The 20489-nt window shown below is 44.1% G+C and overlaps 1 protein-coding gene across 2 annotated transcripts in view; it reads right to left on the bottom strand.

Moving 5' to 3' along the window:
* LOC26532124 (uncharacterized) overlaps positions 1-13970 on the bottom strand; it is a 33455-nt gene extending 19485 nt beyond the window's left edge. Inside the window, exon 1 of one of the 2 annotated variants that reach the window (XM_033383090.1) lies at positions 13182-13970. In XM_033383090.1, coding sequence (XP_033238981.1) covers positions 13182-13193 — 12 coding nt within the window. In that variant the 5' untranslated portion in view covers positions 13194-13970. Of the gene's footprint in view, positions 1-8230; positions 8330-13181 lie in introns of those variants that run through there. The other variant, XM_033383091.1, reaches the window with a different exon arrangement.
* Positions 13971-20489: the final 6519 nt, after the last annotated feature.

Here is a 20489-nt window from a genome sequence, read left to right as displayed (position 1 = left end):
GAACCCCCCACTCTCTCTCTCTCTCTCTCTCTTCCTCCTGAACGATCCGTGGTGGAGAGGGCACCCCAGAAGGCATCGGCATCGGCATCGACACAGCACATCATTATGGTGGCATGGCTTGGTCTTGGGCTTTGGCTTTTGGCTCAATTTTATGGCTGCGGCTCATTTCGTGTCATAAAAAAGCATTTTCAACACATTTTTTAACGACAAGTGCCCCGGCCCCCCTTCCCCAGTCCAGGCAAGAATAATGGTGTGTGTGGGGGGGGGGGGAAACATTTGCAGCTTTTGTGGCCCAAAGGCGTTGGCGTTTGCCATAAACCAGAAGAAAGAAAAAGCGGGGCAGCAGAGCTGCGCATAGGGGACGTGGCTGAGGGCTGGTGGCGCAGGGGGGGAGGGGCAGCAGCAACATAATGAACAAATTATAATAATCATATGGGGGGATATACATACAAGAAAAAAAAGCGATCGCAACAATTCAAATGTCACAGAGTCAACGATCAACGATCAACGATCAACGATCAACGCTATATAGACGGCTATATACACATCTGATTTGGCTAGTTGGCTGTGCTTAAATTAGTGAAAATTACTTTTGAATTTATAATGCCGCGATGTGAGGCAACAACCAGCGGAACACCGAAACGCCAGAAACGCCAGAAACGCCAGAAACGCCAGAAACACCGAAAACACAAAACAGACGCCATGTCATGTCAGATCATTAAGAAAATATGGTCAAAAATGTTTCAATTAAAAGCGAAAAAAAAAAACCAAAACCAAAACCAAAACGAAACGATATAGAAACAGCAGCCAGCAAAACTCAAACTGAAAGGAAACTCAACAAAAATTGTAGGCGGACAAGTTTCGTTTTTCGTTTTGGCCATAAATTGTGTGTAGGCCACTTTACTGTCAAGTCATTAACGGCAATGGCCATAGCAATAGCAACAATCAGGCATGTGAATCATTAGCAACAAAAGTCAAGAGTATAAACCATAGAAAACACTGCGGATCTCAACAACTTGTTGTAGAGTTTTTTTTTCTCTCTTTCTCTCTATTTTTTATAGCCTTAAATCGGTTTGGTACGAGTACTCTTCGTTGGGGATCGATCTATTCCTTCATTTAATGACTTGTCGTTTATGATTACCATTTAATATAACATATAATTTATTTAAAAAATATATAAATTTCTTTAAAAATAAAAAAAATTGTATTTTTCTTTCAGAATATGCTGTAAAATATATATCAATGGTAAGTGCAACAAATAACTCATTTTTGGAATTAAATTTGATTTGAATTTCATATATTTAAATTTTAAAATGAGGGCTTTCGCATGATTTAGTTCGAGGCGGTTTAAGTCGCCTCACAGTGATTCAACTTGGTTGGAAATCGCTTCAAATTTGCTACCAGGCTGTGGAAATCGCTTCAAATTTGCTACCAGGCTGTGGAAATCGCTTTAAATTTGCTACCAGTCTGTGGAAATCGCTTTAAATTTGCTACCAGGCTGTGGAAATCGCTTCAAATTTGCTACCAGCCTGTGGAAATCGCTTGAAATTCGCTGCCAAGCTGTTAAAATCGCTTCATATCTGTTGGCAAGCTGTTAAAATCGCTTCAAATCTGTTGCCAAGCTGTTAAAATCGCTTCAACTCTGTTGCCAAGCTGTTAAAATCGCTTAAAATTTGCTACCAGGCTGTTGAAATCGCTTGAAATGTTCTGCCAAGCTGTTGAAATCGCTTGAAATTCGCCTAGGCGCGCGGCCAAAGCCGCTCCAAATGTGGTTTGGCTGGCGGCAAAAGTCGCTCGAGAGTTTCTTCAAGGTTAGACCTGTAATTGACTTATCAACCCACACGTTCTTTATTCGTTTTTTATTCAACTGCTCAAACATTTTTCTCTTTTTTATGCACGCTGCTAAAACGGCTTAAAAACAATGTTTAAGGCGATGCTAAAACCGCTTAAATGGCAGCTGTTAAAACCGCTTTTGTAGAGTGCGGATTGCAGCACAATCGCGTTATGTAAGCTCAAATGCGAGTCTATGATCTGACCAATACTTTGTATGGCCCATTCCCATTCCCAATTCCCAATTCCATTCCCATTCATTCCTTCCCGAACTGAAGTCAAAAACCGCGCGCGCTGTTAAAACCGCCTGCAAAGGCAGCCCGTTGGCCCCCCATCAAAAAGTTTTTGTTTGCTCTGTTGCTTTGTGGCCCCGTCATGGCCCAATGGCTTGTATGAGGGCATCCGACACCCACAACGATGCCAGAGAGCTATGGCCATAATGGAAAAATAAATCTTCAATCTTTGGGGCACACACAGCAACAGCAACAGCAGAAGTTACAAAGCGATGGAGAACCGCGTTTGAAAAGGCGTTAGATTCGTTGCGGGCGCGCGCGATCTGTTGTATATCTGTATATCTGTTGTTGTTGGTGTTGTCTTTTCTGTTCAGTTGCGCACATCAAAGCGTCAAAAGCCGCTAAACAAAATGCCCACAACAGAAAGAGGCACAGAAAAAAAAGAGGCACACATAACAAATGCCTAATTGTCTTGGCGGCACTCGTAAAACCTACAAAATTATTACGGGCTCTGCAGAGAACTCAGACAGACAGACAGACAGACAGTCGTAGAAGTACGCAGAAAAGAAACAAACGCGCCACTTCACAGGTTCCTCTAGCACTCCTCAACAACTGTTTTTTTTTCTTTCTGTTGGCCCGAAAGGGAACTTGGGTTGGGGATTGCGATTGGTATTTTTATTCGGCTGTGGATGGCCATTCACGATGACGGCGACAAAAGTGCCAAAGGGTAAAACTAATGACAGTTTAATTTACTCCCATTGCGATTGCGATGAAGTGTAACGACTCTCAAAACTCAATTAGGTTTTTAAGGCGGCCTACTTTTCTCTATCTTCCACTCTTCCACTCCATCTCCGTCTCCACTCCACTCCATCTCCATCTCTATCTGGTTCAGGTAGTTTTGTCTTGGCCAAATGCTGCTCTAATACCGAAATAGACTAGGCCGTAGATGTGGTCCGTGCAGGTGCAACATATATGGGACTTAAAAACGCATAATTTGTAGGCTTTATGAGCCGTTCTATCAGTGTATCTCCTCTACTCTCTCCCTCTCTCTCGCCCTCTCTCTGTCTCTCAATTAATTCGCTTAGTTTATGTTTATGACATCGGCTCTACGCATATTTCTGGGCAATAATTTATGATAAGCCCGGGTCCGGGTAGGCCTGCGAAACTCCTTTTTGGGGCCGCCTCGCTGTTCACCGCTTATTCTTTATTATAATGAACTTTTACGCAATGCGTATCTCATAGATACAAGCGACTGGCTAAAGGTTAGCCCTCTCACTCCTTTTCGACACGGAATTTATGTTATTAGCCTCGTAATTTCATCGGATATTATTGCATTGCATTTATGTTTTCGTAGGCGATGCGCCTAATGAGTTTTTCGCTTCTTGCGCGCTGCGCGCTCTTCATCTTCCGCCAAAACACTGTTTGGGTTGTTCTTCTTGAAATTTATGCATTGCCATTGTTTTCTCTCCACCGCACAAGAGAGCTCCAGAGCAGAGCAGATTGGTGTGCGCCAGTGGGCGTGCAGCGGAATCGGCTTTTGGCTGCAACGCCCAGCGCACACACAGTTTGTTGTCAATTGTGTGGGCCGTCGAGGCAAGTGCCTCGCTAGAAGGCTTGGGCACCAGCTGAAGGATGCCTTTTGCGCTGTGAGCAAGCTAATTGGGCTGTGGGGTACAGCCAACGCTGTGCAAGATGCAATCCAGAGTAGATGCTGCAGTGGGAGATGCAGTGTGGAGTAGAAGATACAGCTGGGAAGGGAATATAGAGTGAAAGATACAGCTGGTAGCTCAATGTGGAGTAGAAGATACAGCTAGAGATTCAGCGTATGCTATGTGGAGTAGAAGATACAACTGGGAAGGGAATATAGAGTGAAAGATACAGCTGGAAGTTCAATGTGTAGTAGAAGATACAGCTAGAGCTTCAATGTATGCAATGTGGAGTAGAAGATACAACTGCGAAGGGAATATAGAGCGAAAGATATAGCTGGAAGTTCAATGTGGAGTAGAAGATACAGCTAGAGATTCAGGGTATGCTATGTGGAGTAGAAGATACAACTGGGATGGAAATAAAGACTGAAAGATACTGCTGGAAGTTCAATGTGGAGTAGAAGATACAGCTAGAGATTCAGGGTATGCAATGCTGAGTAGAAGATACAACTGGGAAGGGAATATAGAGTGAAAGATACAGCTGGAAGTTCAATTTGGAGTAGAAGATACAGCTAGAGATTCAGGGTATTTACTGCAGAGTAGAAGATACAACTGGGAAGGGAATATAGAGTGAAAGATACAGCTGGAAGTTCAATGTGGAGTAGAAGATACAGCTAGAGATTCAGGGTATTTACTGCAGAGTAGAAGATACAACTGGGAAGGGAATATAGAGTGGAAGATACAGCTGGAAGTTCAATGTGGAGTAGAAGATACAGCAATAGAGGCAATATGCAGTAAAAGATACATCTAGAAGTCGTTGAGTGAAGGATACAACTGGAAATGCAATATATACTAAAAGATACAACTAGAAAAGTGAATAAACAGTGTAAGATACACTTGAAAAATACAATAGAAACAATCCACAGAAGGAAATAGACATTCTGCGGGTGTGTCCACCACAAGATACAGTATCTTTTAAGTGCTAAACCACTCGCGATAGCTGAAACCATCTTCCCCTAGCGCACATCGACCGCAAGCCCCTAACTATCCTTTCACTATCCATCAACCGCGATCCTCAAAAGTCAACCACAAAAGCAACACCAATCCATCAAAAGCCTCAAACTCGAGGCTCAGGCTGCAACGAGGCTGTCATGCTCCAATTTTGAATGCTTTTCAATGGCACCTTGATAGACAGAGAGGTGGAGCGAGCGAGAGCGAGGGACAGCGAGAGGCACACTCTAAGGATCGCTCCTTTGAGTTGTTCAAAGGCAGCGCCGGCGGCAGCGGCAGCGGCGACTCCTGGCCCGCTGCCTTTCACCTTGAATGGCTCTGGCCGTGGCCCTGGCCAGACAATGGGCAACGGCGTGGTGTCGTGGTGCAAAGCGATTCGAAATTCAATTAGAAGAGGCACAAACGACAGACAAAGGCTCCAGCCGAACCGATACGATACGATCCGATGGCATTCTAACTAAATAGCATTCACCTGTCCGAACGGAATAACTTCACACACAAAAAGATACTCGTCAGATACAAAGATACAAAGAGTATATGCATGGAGCAGCAGCTGTCAATATGTTGGCGCCAAACAAGAATTTCTGTTTTGTGGCTCTCTGTGGCTCTGTGGCTCTGCGGCTCTGTGGCTGTTGTGTGGAGAGAAGAGCCGGAGATCCATGGCCATCCATTAAATGCCTACCGTCAAATCATAATTCATTTTTCCCCCCTACCCAGCCCTGCCTCTCGGAGACCCGATATTCTTCAGCTATTAGGCGGCGGCCACTCCTAGACACGCAGCCGCAGGGCAGAGACCATAAAAGAGGGTCTTCTTCTGTCAAAAGGGAGGGGCAAAGGCAGAGGCCGAGGCAGTGGCCGAGGCAGTGGCAGCTGTGGGTAGAGGCTAGGCACAGGTAGGACTGGCTGGCTGCGGCAATCTCGGGTCTCTGGGAATTTGCACCTTGCGCAACGGATCCTCACTTATTCGGTTGCACAGCCCCCAGCTATGGGAATACCTCTACGGCCGCCTCTCTTGGCATCTTCTGGAGTTCATTGATACTTTGTTGCCGGGTGCTGCGGCTCAGGTGCTCAGGTGCTCGGGTGCTCGGGTGCTCAATCAAATGCAATTAACAGCAGAAATCTGTAGGGAGCGGTAGATGGGATGCCCCGTAGATACTCGAACGGAACGGAACGGAAGTTCGTTGCTTGTTGTGGCTATTGAAATGTCAGCCTCGGTTACTTTCGTGTATCTTTTCGCTATGTCTCATATGATTTGCATGGGCCAAATTGGCATTGCCAGATTCAGATACAGCCACATGCTACAGATACGTTGCAAATGCCAAAAAAAGAGAGACAGAGACAGAGAGAGGGCTAAAACCTGCACGAATATGCCAAAAACTTTATTAGCCCGTTGACGCAAATTAACGGCGACGGCTTCCATTTCGCATTCGCATTCGCATTCGCAAAGCGTCAAAACGGTCGTTCGCTGATGTGGTGGTGCCACAGATGCAGATGCAGATAGAAAATGCTGCCAGCTAAATAATTTGTAAATGTCAGAGCATTTTGACAGTTTGCGGTGATGTTTTTCAAATTACAAAATTTACAAAAACAGCAGCAGCAAAAAAAACACCACACACACACACACACACACACAGAAAATCCACATTTTAGATACATTTTTATACCCAAATCAGTAACATTTTAGCCGCAAGCCTGAGGATTATTTTCTCTGCTTTTTTTGGTTTTTGCCAAAGGCTTTGAAATTTTTTTTTTTTGAAGGTTTAATTAAAAATGAAGTTTTTCTCCTTTTTTATTTTGGGAATTTTTTTTGGCAAATATTTTGCAGGAAGAAAATTGTATATTTTTGTTTATTTTTATGGTCCGACTTTATGGCTGCCGTCCCGGAGGCAGGGATCGCCGTCGAAAACGTGAACGACTTACGGGGCACATAAAGAGGCCTCCAAACTCCCAGCCAGGTGGGGTTTTAACGATCCACAGACAGGTGGGGGGGACAGGGGGGCAGAGGAGGGGAGATTCTGCGGTCACTTTCACCCGACAAGCGACCAGGCCAGAGCTTGGGCTTTTAATTTAATTAGCCAATCAAATGGTGGTCGGGTGTGGCCCTAAACGAGCGGCTGAAACTAGACTAGACCTGGCTTACAGCCGGCACACAGGCAGGCGTGTGGGCGAAAATTGACTTTCGATGGTGGCGATTAGAGGGCGAGAGAGAGAGAAGGGTTGCCAAATGGCTAACAAATGCGATAATAGTTGGCCAAGAGTCAATGGCTAGACAGACGGTAAAAAAAAAAAAAAAAACAACAAACCCCAATCCAAACAGATACATGGAAGAGGAACAGATACAGATACAGATACAACAAAACAAACTGAAATTGGAAGAAAATTACACTAAATTGGCTTCAATTATTGTATTAATTTGGGTTCCGTGTTTCTTTCCGGCTTATCCCTTGCCCGGCCTCGGCCTCTTCCTCTGCCTCTTCCTCCTGCTCTTCTTGGCCTCTTCATTTTCGGGCCATGTTGCAGTTTCTCTGTTGTTTGGCTTTGGCTTTGGTTTTGGTTTTCGTTTCGGTTTCAGTTTCTGGTTTTCTTGCCTTTTCTGGCCCTGACAGCTCTGATGTCCATCCATCCGTCCATCCGTCCATCCGTCCGTCTGTCTGATCTGCGAGCAAACATTTTGTTTTTCTAACTTGCTTTTGGCATCTTGATGAGCCACTTCTCTTGGCCACGTTTGCTTAGTTGAGTTATTTCAAAATGAAATTATATTAGACAGAGTCCAGTCCTCAAAAGGTACGCCATTCGCCTGCTCCCCTGCTCCCCTGCTCCCCTCTCCCCTGCTCCCCTGTCCATTGTCCACTTTAATTTTGCTGCTGCTGTTGTTGTCGTGCAGGAAACCTCTACTTGGGCTCTTGGCCAAAAGGAAACTGACGATTATAGTTCGTAAACCTCGTAGATCTACGAGTACGAGTACGAGTACTCGCATGTGGCAGCGTTTGGGACTGGGTCTGGGACTGGGACTGGGATTGGGATTGGGCTCTAGGGCTGGCGCATGTGTGGATGAAGTTTTGCAGCAGCCGGAAGAACATTCAACGCTTCTTGGGAGACAGCAGCTGCTTCTCCTATCATTAACATTATTATTACTATTTTTATTATATTTATCGTTGGGGTCTAGAACTGGCCTTGGAAAGCTACTTCTTCTTGTGAATATCTCACTGAATTCTCTGCCCAAAAAAAAAAACCTCAACTCATCGCCAAATATCGCCCTGAAATGCCTACAAATTTTCCCCAAAACTAAAACTAAAATATTCTTCTTTTTTCCGCATATTTTATTGTATGTTTCAAATTTTTGTTTGATCTTCAAATATATATAAAAGAACAAAGACATTTTTTTTTTTAAATATACAAAAATTTCTGTTCCTAAAAACATATAATATTTTGTATATTTCGTGGTAAATTTTCTTGGCTTTCTTAACATTTTCCTGCTTATTTTCCCGCAATTAAAAATTAAAAACTCACCCAGAAATAAAGGCCGCAGCACCAGTACGAACAAACACACACACACACTGAGCTTTTCCACTGGCGGAAAATCGTTTTTCATTTAGCTAAATTTTCTTCTCTAATTTTTTCTGTTGTTGTTTTTGTTTTTTGGGCTTCACTGTTTGTTAAAAAAAAAAAACAAAACTGTTTTTTGCCGTCGCTAGTGGAAAATGTTTTTTTTTTTTAAATTTTTTTGCGCGTTTCTCCAAAGAATCTCTTGGGTGGAGGGGAGGGGAAAAAGATTCCTGTTGCAAGTACTGTTTCTTGTTTGGTTTTTTTTTTTTGTTTTTTTGTTGTTGGTGGGGGCAACCCGTGCGGCACAGAGGCCGAAATGCGAATGCCGCAATTGGCAAACTGGCGGCTGAAAAAGCCACTCGACTCGACGCGACGCGCCGCGACTCCGGCACTCGGCAAAAGCGGCAAAAGCGGAAAAAGCGGCAGCAGCGGCATCGGCATCGGCAGCTTTGTAGGCCTTGTATTTTTGCAGTCGGCTGCTCCCTCTCTCTCTCTCTCTCTCTCTCTCTGGGGTTCGCCCTCTCTCTTTTTCTGGTGTGCAATTTTTGTGCCGAGCCAAGCAGCTGCTGTTGCAGTCAACATGTTGCTGCGCTGCGCTGCTCTGCGGTGCTGCGGTGTGGTGTGTGCTTTTTGTGGCTTTGTAGCCCACCACTGAAGAAAACCCACCACACCTACGCCGCTCTGTGTGTGTGTGCACGTGTTTTGGCCAAGGATTTCCAGGCAGGCCCTAGAACGGTCTGCTGTGGGCTTGTCCCCTGACTGACATTTCCTTTTGGATGCGCCTACGTGCCACCACACACGGGCATATGGGAGGGGGGGGTGCTTGGAGGTGATCGAACGTGACATTTTGCCCCACTCAAGTTTTTGCGCATGACAGAACATGCAAAAGCAGCAACGGAGGGGCACAATGGCGGGGAAACCGAGCCGAGCCGAACCGAGTCGTCATTTGAGTGAGTTTTTCCCCCCCTCCCACACCCTCCCCGCCCCCTTCGAGTGCGAATCGTGTGGCTTTCCCACAATTGTTTCGTGTGGGTGTGGGTATGGGAATATGCAACAATTTGTGTGCTGCCGCAGCCATCAAAAGTGATTGTCAATCAGCTTGGAAAAACACCTGAAGATCGTCGGCCAGCGGCGGCAGGTAAAAACGGGATGCCCGGAAGGGATTGCGGCTCTAACAAGCCAAAAGGTCACGCCCTCTAATCGCAGGGCTCACACGGCAAACACTTGTTCGATTCCCGCTTATCTTTATGACATAATCCAACAGCTGACCACAGAATATCCTATCGGGTACGGTTTTCATTACGATTTCCCCTCCCCCCCAACAGATTTTTCCCACTCAACTCGAGGGGCAATTTAGGGACACATGTTCCACAACAGAAGGGGGGCAAGTGGCAGAGACAGACAGATGCAGATACCACAGATACAAGATACAGCGAGGAAGGGTAAGGGCTGCTTCGGCTGCTGCTGGCAGCATATTTATTACATCATAAGAAGCTGAAGAAGAAAGAAATAAAGAAAAAAAAGGGTAAAGCAGCAATCAGAGAATCAGAGAATCACAGAAGGAACTCTCTCAGCGGTTGCCGGCAAAAACCGAAAGTGCCAAGGGGCCCTCCTGCTGCCAGAAGGCAGCCAGTAGCGTAGCCTATAGACCTACATATCCACACACAGGGTCAACCGATAACAACAGGATAAGAAGGAGGGCAGAGGCAGGGCAGGGGCAGAGGCAGAGGCAGGGGCAGAGGCAGGGGCAGAGGCAGAGGCAGGGGCAGGGGCAGAGGCAGGAAAGTAGACGGGGGCAAGGGCTCGTCATTGTTTCGCTTTCATTCAGATTCAGATTCGGATTGGGATTCAGAGATTCCCCAGATACGAAAGGAAGCCAGGGGCAGGCAGCAGCAATAAATCAAAGACACATAAAGTTGAATGCACCAAACGAGGCTTCAGTCCCCAGTCCCCGGCAGAGGCATCGGCAGAGGTAAAGGCGGATGCAAAAGTCGTCACCATTTCGGTTCTTTGGCTGAGACGACAGCGCGGACCTTGAGAACCCCTTTGGCTTTGGTCCTACCTCAATGCTGAGATCTTGAAAAACAAATCTGTATCTGCAAAAGGAAATGGCCAAAAGGGTAGCACAGCGGCCGGTGGGGGAGCGGACCCCACCGCACAGACAAAGACAAAATGCTGCTTAAGTTTTTTGTTTCCCCCTTTTTCGGCCAGGGACTATCATCAGCCAAGCCATAAGGGTAAGTTCTCAGCCAGCAGTTGGACAAGAGGAAGCTGTAAAAAGGGTTTTTTTCAGGGGCAGGGGCAGGGGCAGGAGTGGGGCAGGAGTGGGGGGGAATACTGGGCATAATTTGCTTAAGAAAACTTTTCCAATTTATAAATGACAAACACAAAAACGACACAAAAAAAAAGAGTGCTCGGGCATAATGAGGAAAACTTGGAAATGAACGGCATGGGGGGGGGGGATGGAGGGGTGGGGGAAAAGTATTTTCTCTTTTTCTAATTAAAGTGCTGAAGATTTGCATAAAAGGAGCTTGGCCGAAAGGACGAGGCAAACGTTTAAGCATTAATCAAAAAATCAGCTGAAAATTAAAAGCAAAAGACGGAGCACAAAGCAAGCAGCAAAGGACCAAAGGACCCAAGGACCAGAGGACCAAAAAAGGATGAAAATTTGCTGATGAAGCGATGTCCGAACTGAAAGGATTGTCTGGAGCACCAGGGAGAAGGTGGGCGTTAAAGCCCAAAAAAGGAGCCAAGGCAAGGGGGTAGCAGAGAGAGAGAGAGAGAGGCTTTGGTGGCTATCCTTGGAGAAGATACAACCTCCCTGCAGCACCATAAATATACTCGTACTCGTGCACCGCCTGCAACGCATTTCACTTGTTGTTTATACACGAAATGAACATTTCATTCCCTCAGTTATTTGCCTGGTTTTCTCTCTGTTTTTTCTTCTTTTTTTTGGTCGGTTGTGTTTTAATGATGAAACATTTCATTTGCCCGGGGAGTGGAGGGGGTAGGGGGGGGGGCCGTCAGTCCAGTTTCCAGAATCAACAGCGTGTCGTGTCGAAGCTGCCAATCTGCACTTCAGTCCTCGCTGTCTGCCACAGCCACAGCCGCAGCCACAGCCACAGCCACAAGGCACCACAACCGCACGTAGATCTCCACTGACAATGACTGAGAAGGAAGGAGGAGGAGTTGGGGAGAATGGGGATGCGGAAAGGAGGTCTCTTTCTCCCTCTGTCTCTGTCTCTGTCTCTGTTGATGATGTGAATGCGGAATTCTCTCAGTGGGTCGGCGGTTGTTTAAGTGGTCCTTGATAAGCGTCTGCCAGCTTAAAACCATAATGCGCTTTACCAACAGCCCTGCCAGATACACAGATACACAGCCCCGCCTCTGTGCGCCCCACACACACACATCTCTGATGAAATATCAATATTGAAGCACTGCCAGAGGGAAATTTTAATTCGATATTCGTGAGAGAGGCGCTGTGGCGGTGTGGCGGTGTGGGGGCCTTTGCATTTACTGTTATTTCAGTTAGTGGAAGCGTTAAAAATGCCACTGATTTCTTTTTGAAATATATGAGACAGGTGCAAGAGATTGTCGGAACGTTTTGTTGCGCGATAAAAAAAAAATAATCAAATAAAATAATTTGCAAATGCGTAAACCGATATATATGTACCGATATATATGCACACACACACACCGCCCCACATTAATTACAAAATTATATTTATTTTATGAGCTCTTAACGTTATGATTCAATTAAGCAGCATTCAGGAGCCGTCGTCCAGTGCCGTATAGATTTCATAAAGAACTTCAACTTTAATGGAAATACACTTTTTACGCCACTGGAAATCAGTTTTTTTTGTTTTATGGCCCATTCGATCGAGTGTCTATATGGAATTATTATAATTGCACTCCCACACGCTTACGGCAGGCGAATAAATTTAATTACGATTATTAATTAAATCAGATCATAACAAAAAAAAGGCACAAAAAACAATCAAGAGATATTTGTTCTTGTGGTGCGACAGAGGGGGTTTCTGTGGGGTCTATGACTATTTTATGGACGTCTATGGATGGAAGCCATGAAGTGTACAATTTTTTTGGGTTCATAAAAGTCTTTAGGGAATATTGAAATATTTATTTATTTCATTTTAATTATTTAAATAGTGGAAATGGTTGGAAGCCATGAATTGTAGAATTTTTTTGGGTTTTTGGGGAATATTCAAATATTTATTTATTTCATTTTAATTATTTAATTTAATTTAATTAAAATTTTTAATTAAAAAATGGATTGAGTTTTGCAAATGAATGGAAGCCATGAATTGTGGAATTTTGTTGGGCTCATGAAAGTCTTAAGGGAATATTCAGATATTTATTTGTTTAATATTAATTAATTAATTTAATTTAATTTAAATTTTAAATAATGATTTAGTTTTCGAAATAGATGGGAGCCATCAATTGTGGAATTTTTTTGGGTTCATGAAAGACTTAAGGGAATATTGAAATATGTATTTATTTTATATTAATTATTTAATTTAATTCAATTAAAATTTTAAATAATGGAAAGTGTTTCTGTTGGATCTAAAACTGTTTTATGGAAAAGCATGGAAGCCATGCATCATAAAAGTCTTAAAGAAATATTCAATTATTTTTTTTTGTTAAATTAAATATTTAATTTGATTTAATTAAAATTCTAAATAATTTTAAAACCTTTTCTAGGCGTGCAATAATTAAAAAAAAAATACTTAAATCTAGCACTAGGACTTTTTTGATGGCAATTTTCAAAATTGTATGATATTCGGGCTGTTTGAACACCTGGCCTTCGGTAAAGCGGGTTTTGAAATACCCAAAAACCATACATTTCCGTACATTTATTATTTGCAGTGCGTTTAAATATGAAAAGAGCAGAACTTACTTGTTGAAGCATCTCGAAATTTGTCCAGTTGATTATTTATTTAGTTGGGTGTTGTTTTTGTTCGTGGTCCAAAGAGAAAGTTGTTTCCGTTGTTGGTTTTGATATTTATATTGTGTGTTTTAAACGTATATTTATAACGATATAACTACAAAAAAAATGCCACTTCCACACACAAGAGTGGAAAAGTGGAAAACTTCATGACACACGTTAAAAAAAAAACAACAACAACCAACACAGAGGCACTTTGGACTGTTTACAGTTAGCAGCTAACAAGTTGGATCTCTCTCTCGCTCTCACTCGCTCTCTCAGACACAGCACACAGTCCGCTGTCCGCAGTCCGCTGTCCGCAGTCCCCAGTCCCCAGTGGCCAGTCGCCAGTCGGAGCTGCAGTCCCCAGTTCCAGTCCACAGGCAGACAATAAAATTTGCGCCATAAATCAATTTCAAGTTGCAAAGTCGTCGTCGTTCCACCTCTGACTGGACAACCGGGAACCGACGACGAGAACTGGACCTGGGAACCACAACAGAACAGACAACAGACTGAACAGAACCAAACAGAAACAGAAACAGAACTCAGAACTCAGATCTGATCCACTGGCTGGGCCAGTCTGCCGATGACTAAGATTTATTTTGTGGGCAACTGCTGGGAGCTGGGAGCTGGGAGCTTTGGGTTCTGGCAACAGCGGCTGCTGGCGTGATACTGCACAAGGCCGGCTGGCAGGATGAACCACGGAGCCTGGCGCTGGCACTGGCACTGGCACTGGCACTGCCAGTGGGCACTGCCTCTCCTCCCTTGTCCTTTGTCCTGGCCAGAGATGGACCGTGCCACACACACAAAAAGGGGGTGGCATTGGCCATGGCAGTGGCACACACAAACGCACACATACCCACCCCCCTCAGACATACATATGCAAATTAACGGGAGTTGAAAATAAAAATGGAGCAGCCAGCAGCATCAACCGCAGCAGCGGAGCAGCGGGGCAGAGGAGCAGCGGAGCAGCGACAGCGAAGCCAGCGCCAACAGCGACTGCAATTTTTTCTAATGAAGCGCGGTTGTTTTTTTTTCCCTAAAGCGGGGAAATGCTTTTTGGAGTTTTCTCTGTTGTAATTTCGAAATGGAGTCGAAAATTGAGCAAATCCTCCACGCAAACCGCAGAGTGGAAAAAAAAGGAGAGATACACCTAGCAACAGCAGGGAAAACCACCCTCACACCAGATAGACCCCCCTCCCCTTCCTTCCCCCCCTTCGCGCTTAGAGGCACAACCGTCTACCCCTATGGCAAGAGGCACAGCCCCTACCCCTCCTCCAGCCTATATACAATTTATGTGCGCAAATCGCGAGGCGCAAAAAAAAATCAAGAGAAAAATCAACGTTTTGTGATGTGCCGCATGCCACATGCCACATGCCACCCCCTGCAAAATGAGGGTGAAACGTGGATGCGACTCCCCACAGAAACCGCCGGCATTTGAGGGCTAAAATACAACAACAACAACAACAACAACAAAGAAGCGGCAGAAGAAGAAGCGGAAACAGCGACTGAAGCAGCGGCAGCGGCGGCGGTGGCAGCGGCAGCAAAAAAAAAATGCTGCTAAAAATCCAATATGGCTACAATTTGCTGAGCAACAGACAGAGACAGCCACAGGGGGAGAGCCAGCTAGCGAGCGAGCGAGAGCGAGAGAGAGAGAGCGAGCCAGTGCGAGCGGGAAAAAAGTTGTGTTCTTTTTTTTTCCGCCTGGCAACGCAGCGAAACGAACTAAGTAGTGGGCGGGGATGGGCGGGGATGGGCCGGGAGGGTGGCTGGCTGGCTGAGTGGGTGTCGTGTCGTGTCGTGTCGGTGTCGGTGGGTAGAAAAGAAAGAAAAAAAAAACTCCGCCCCCTTTTCAAGACAAGCGTCTGCGCGCGAAGGTGTAGGCAGAGGCAGAGGCAGTGGCAGTGGCAGAGGCAGAGCCAGACGCTGGCAGAGCGCCAGGCAGGGCAGATTTTGCTCTCACTCAGCGGGCGCCTTCTCTCTCTCTCTCTCTCTCTTTCTGACTATTAGTCATACCTCTCTTTCTCTCTCTCTATCTCTCTCTCTCTCTCTCTATAGCTGTCTCTCTCGCTCGCTCTCTTTGGCCGGGCAGAATGAGTAATTAAATGCTTATTAACGGTTCGCTGAGCTTTTTTCCATCGATATAATTAAACTCAGATTCTGAGTGCAAAATACCAACCCACTCAACCACTCTTTCCCCCCCACCGCCACCCCCCCCAGGGCTTCTATGCGATGCATTTTCCAGTTGTTTTTGCTGCGGCTTTTATCTGTGCAGTTTTTCCCGTCATTAAGGCATTCATTTTCTTTTTTACATCTACACATCTTCTTCTTGCTTTCCCAGTGTGTGTGTGTTGCACATTTTTTTGACGCCATTTTGGAAAATGCAATTGTGTTTTGCCCGGGTAGGGGAGGGGATAGGGGTTAAGGTGTGGTGTCATGCCCTGCAGCAGAATTTTGATGGGCCACGCTTTGATTAATTGGCTTCCAACTTGGCCTTATGTCGGTGGGCGGCTACACCCTCGAAGCCCTCGAAACCCTCGAAAGTTCGACAAACTAAAGGCCCCCCCAAAAACGATAAACATTTTATAGCCAGACCCCAAAAAAAAAAAAAAAAAACTATCTTTTGGTCTTTAATTTCAGGCAATTAAAATTCGTTTCGATTTTTATTGTCACAGACATTCGGACAAAATGTAATAATTAACCAAACCGAATAGTTTTCTGCAGCAATTCAAATCGATTTATAACGCTTCAAAAACGAGCAAAAACAAAACGCATAAAACGTTTTTTTGGGCCGAAAATTGAATGCACGCCCATTTTGGCGGCTCATTAAAATGTGATTAAATTGGATGTCTTTTGTCTCGTATTGGAAATAGTTTTAATTTAATTTTTTTGGCAGGGCGCTAAGCCCTATCAGTGCTCATTAATTGAGTAATACAATTTAAAGGGCCAAAATGTATACAGTATTTATCCTCGACTCACCTTGAAACCTTTTTGCCATGCCGCAGGATCCTTCGGGCTGGAACAGAGCACTTAATTTGGCCAAAAGAATGCCGCCTCATTGAGGGCAACAAAAAACAACAAAAAAAAAACCAACAAAAAAACGTGACTCATTTTCAATTGTACTTTTTGGCCCAAATGGCATTGCCACTGCACACGGATTTACATTAAAACGCACACAAACAAAAAGATACTCGTAAACACAAGCCCCAGGACGGAGATTCAGATACATTTTGAGAGATTGGGTGGGGTGGGTGGCATGTCAGCGATACCCAGAATTAAGGCATCCTTTCGGTCCGTGTCCCGGTGGCAATCCTTTCAATGACGCACCACACGCACCGCACACCGCCACCGCACACCCCCCAGTCTCCCCCTCTCCGCCGCTGGCGGGCTTCCTCTCCTCTGTTCGGGGCAAGCGACACGCGGCAACTGTCGATGGCGTCGCGGAAAACGCATCAATTCTGACCAAGGCCCGGGACCCGGACTCGGACTCAGACCCGGACCCAGGCCCGGGACCCGCACCGGAACCGAGACTTGAAGGGAAACAAGACAAAAGCCGAAAGCTGCGTGCCATAATTCTGCTGCTGCCTCCCTGCCTCGGCGGAAACTTGTTCAATTTGGTTAGACGAAAGGGTTGAGAGAGACAGAGAGAGAGAGTGAGAGTTTGAGTGAGTGGACAGCGAAAGAGAGAGCGGAGCGGAGTGGCGTGGCGTGGCGTGCGAGAGAGAGTGAGCGTGTTGCCTGTTACGCAGTTTGTTTGGCGGGGCGGGGGGGAGGTTGTGTGTGCTGTCGAGGCACTTCCAAAACACAAACACAAAACGCGCCACGCACAACAGCAACAAAGAAACACACACTGAGAGAAATGCTTAAAGGGTTCCACACGGGGCAAGGCGGAGAAGGTCCCAGGGGCTCCATCGAGAGATGAATGCTGATCAAAAGACGGCCTAAAAGATCTGCCTAATGCTTTTCACATCAAAATTGTATGTGGATAGCCCGTATGTAAGCTCTAAACTATTTTCCAGGCCTTATGGCAGATATCTTTTAATAAAATATGATAATTCTATAATTCTTTTTATTATTATTATTATTATTTGAATTATTATTATTATTTGTATTATTATTATTATTATTTGTATTATTATTATTATTATTATTTGTATTTTTATTAATATTATTATTATTTGTATTATTATTATTATTTATATTATTATTATTACTATTTTTATTATTATCAGGTATCTTTTAACAAAATATGATTAAACTATAATTCTTTTTATTATTTGTATTATTAGTATTTGTATTATTATTATATGTATTTATTTATTATTTATTTATTTATTACTTATATTATTATTATTATTTGTATTATTATTATTATTATTCATATTATTATTATTTATATTATACTTTTTATTATTATTATACTATATTATATTGTACTTTATTATATTATATTTTAAAATATTTTATATGCCCATTTTCGACGATAAATCACAATTTTTTATGATCTTTTTGCTTTTCCCGAAGAAAAATGCCTACCAAAAATTGCCGAAAATTCTCTCTTTTTTTATAATTATTATTTTCATATGCATTTTCTTGGCGTGTAGCACTTTGAGCTTTGTTTTTGTGTTTGAGGCTCGCTGTAAAAGTGCGTCATGCCCGGCCAAAGAGTACTCTTCGTGGCTAATGTGTCTGTGTGTGTGTGTGTGCGTGTGTGTGTGTGTTCTTGAGTGTGTTCTAGTGTGAGTGAGTGGAGTGTGGTCAGCCTAGAAGTGTCAAACGTTTAAAGGGGTTACAAAAGGTAAGGGTTGTTAGAGAGAGAGAGAGTGGGGAGGGGGGGGAGGAAACTAGAAGAGGAAACACCAAAGTGCCAGGCAGATGGATAGATGACTGGATGAATGGTTGGACAGCCGACAGCCGACAGCGCAGTCAACTGTATCAAAACTCGATCAAGTTTTTAGATAGCAACCGAAAAACAAAAAAAAAACACAGAAAGGAGATGGAACGATGATCGGTGTTTAGGGGATACCTCTAAATGGTTTGGTTTGGTAGTTCTCTGAAGCTCTATAGAAATGATCTGCCTCGTGTCATGGCCCCCTCTAAACATACCCCCCCTCCCCATTTTCGGAGTCCATAAACAGGAACGGAACCCGTTCTGCGAGCAAGACACCATTTCTGGCAGGGTTTGGTCAACCATTCCAAGGGTTAACTAAGCTAAGGGTTGGGTTTTTGGCTTAGCGGCTAAGGGGGTGTTCTGGGCCTGGGCATTCGACTAGAAAGGTGGTCGTGGTTGTTGTGAGGTCAGCACAGGCCTCGTTTCCCGCCGCCCTCCCCTCCAACGCGAACGCAAGCACGAGCAACGAGCACGAACACGAACGCAAAAAGCGGGGCAATGCTTCGGCCTTTCACTCAATTGGCGATGTTTACGCTCAGGTGCGCTCTCATTGTTCCATGGGCCGTGGCTCCGCCCACATTTCGTATTGTGCCTGCGCTGTGCGATGTTTCGAGTGAGCCGACGGCCGCCTGAGTGGAATCGTCGTTGCCCCTCGCCGGCGATGTGGCGATGTTTCCCCTTGGCGGCTGTTCCCAGGTCCTTTTTTGCCTGCGATTGCATTAGAAGATGCGATGAAAAGTGGATAAAATCTCCGCTAAGGCAGTGATTTTGTTGTTGTTGTTGTTGGGTTGCTGTCCACGCTAAGGAAATCGCCATCAACCCCTCCATGATTAAACGTATAAATATCACTTTAAGCATTTGTCTTTATTATCTGGAAAACAGGCAATAACCCTGATATCCCCCCACCCCCCTTCCCAGTCAAACCCCAACACGTCGCGGCCATAAAACTGTCCGAAGGCGTCTTAAAATCTCAGACAGCGGGGCCTCCTGGCTGGGCGCATAGTTTAATTTGAAAACTGCTTTGTAATTGCTGTGCAAAATTAACATAATTGATGTGCGTGCCCCGTGCCCCATAGACAGACATCAGCGATGCTAATCCCATTCCTGCCCATTCCACGGCTAACCGTAAAAGTATCTTCTCTGTCTGGATACATTGATTGGCGTACAAAGACGCAGCAGGTGGCAGATACAAGACCTAGACGCGGAGCCGCAGAGCCGCAGAGCCACAGTTGCCGCAGGAGCAGACTCGCGTCGAGTCTCATTGATTTTCATTTACTTTCGCAATCCTCTCGCTGCGGATGCCCCTGCCGCTTGTTTATTTTTCAGCTGCCAAATCCAATAAACATTCTACAAATCGCAGCATTTTCGAATCTGCAGCATCATTGCCGTTTAATTGATTTTCATTTGCCGCGTGCCCCCTGCCCCCTGACCCCTGCCACAGCCCAAACAAATTGGAATTGCAACGGGGGATTCCGATTGGAATTTAACCGGCGGCAGGCTGCAGGCAACCCCCAAAAAGGATTTTTTCCACCCAAGTAGCGACATCTATAAGGCCCGTCCTTCGCCTCCTGGCGGCCAAAATTCTCAAATTATGATTTATATTTGAAGGACATTAGAATGCGGTGGCATATGGTTCGGATCTTGGCTAGGGAAAGCACCGTGGTGCAAAAGTTGAGATACTTTTTCAATAAAAACATATTTTTCGTGTTGTGCTTTTTATACGTTTTATTTTTTTGTTTATTTTGAATAGCTTTAGGAGTGAATATTTATAGGTTATACAAATTTTGTTTAAGGCTAGTTGTTGTATTTATTTTCTTCACTACATAATTGTATCTTTTATGTGATAATTTATAAAAAACAAATTTATTTTATTACAACAAAAAAAAAAATATTAAAATAATTCCCAATTTTTTTTCTATACATTAAATATCTGTTATTCTATAATTTAAATATTTCTATTAAATTTATAATCACTAAAAAAAGAGGTTAAAAACAAATTAAAGTAATTCTAATATTGTATCTATAGATTTCGTTTAAAATTTCTCAGTAAAAGAAGGCCTCAAGGAGCTTTGGCAGTGGATTTATGTGGCTTATTGGCAGTCTCCCAGAACGAGGCGGCATTTAACAAATTAGTTTTGAGGTCTTTAATTTTAAAATACAAAAGTATCTTATTTAAAAAAAAAGAAATTAAAATAGTTCACAATTTTTTTCTATTCCATAATTAAAACATTTTTTCTCTATGGATTTGGTATTCAATTTCTCGGTAAAAAAGGCTTCAAGGAGCGTTGGCAGTCCCCCAGAAAGGGGGGCATTCAACAAATTAATTTTGAAATAATTTCTCTTAAATTTAAAATCAATAAAGACAGAAGTCTTTTCGTTTAAAATACAAA

This window comes from Drosophila pseudoobscura, chromosome X (genome assembly GCF_009870125.1).
Source record: "Drosophila pseudoobscura strain MV-25-SWS-2005 chromosome X, UCI_Dpse_MV25, whole genome shotgun sequence".
In the NCBI taxonomy this organism is placed as follows: domain Eukaryota; kingdom Metazoa; phylum Arthropoda; class Insecta; order Diptera; family Drosophilidae; genus Drosophila; species Drosophila pseudoobscura.
Note: the sequence above shows the minus strand (reverse complement) of the source record. Positions and strands in the feature narration are given on the sequence as shown.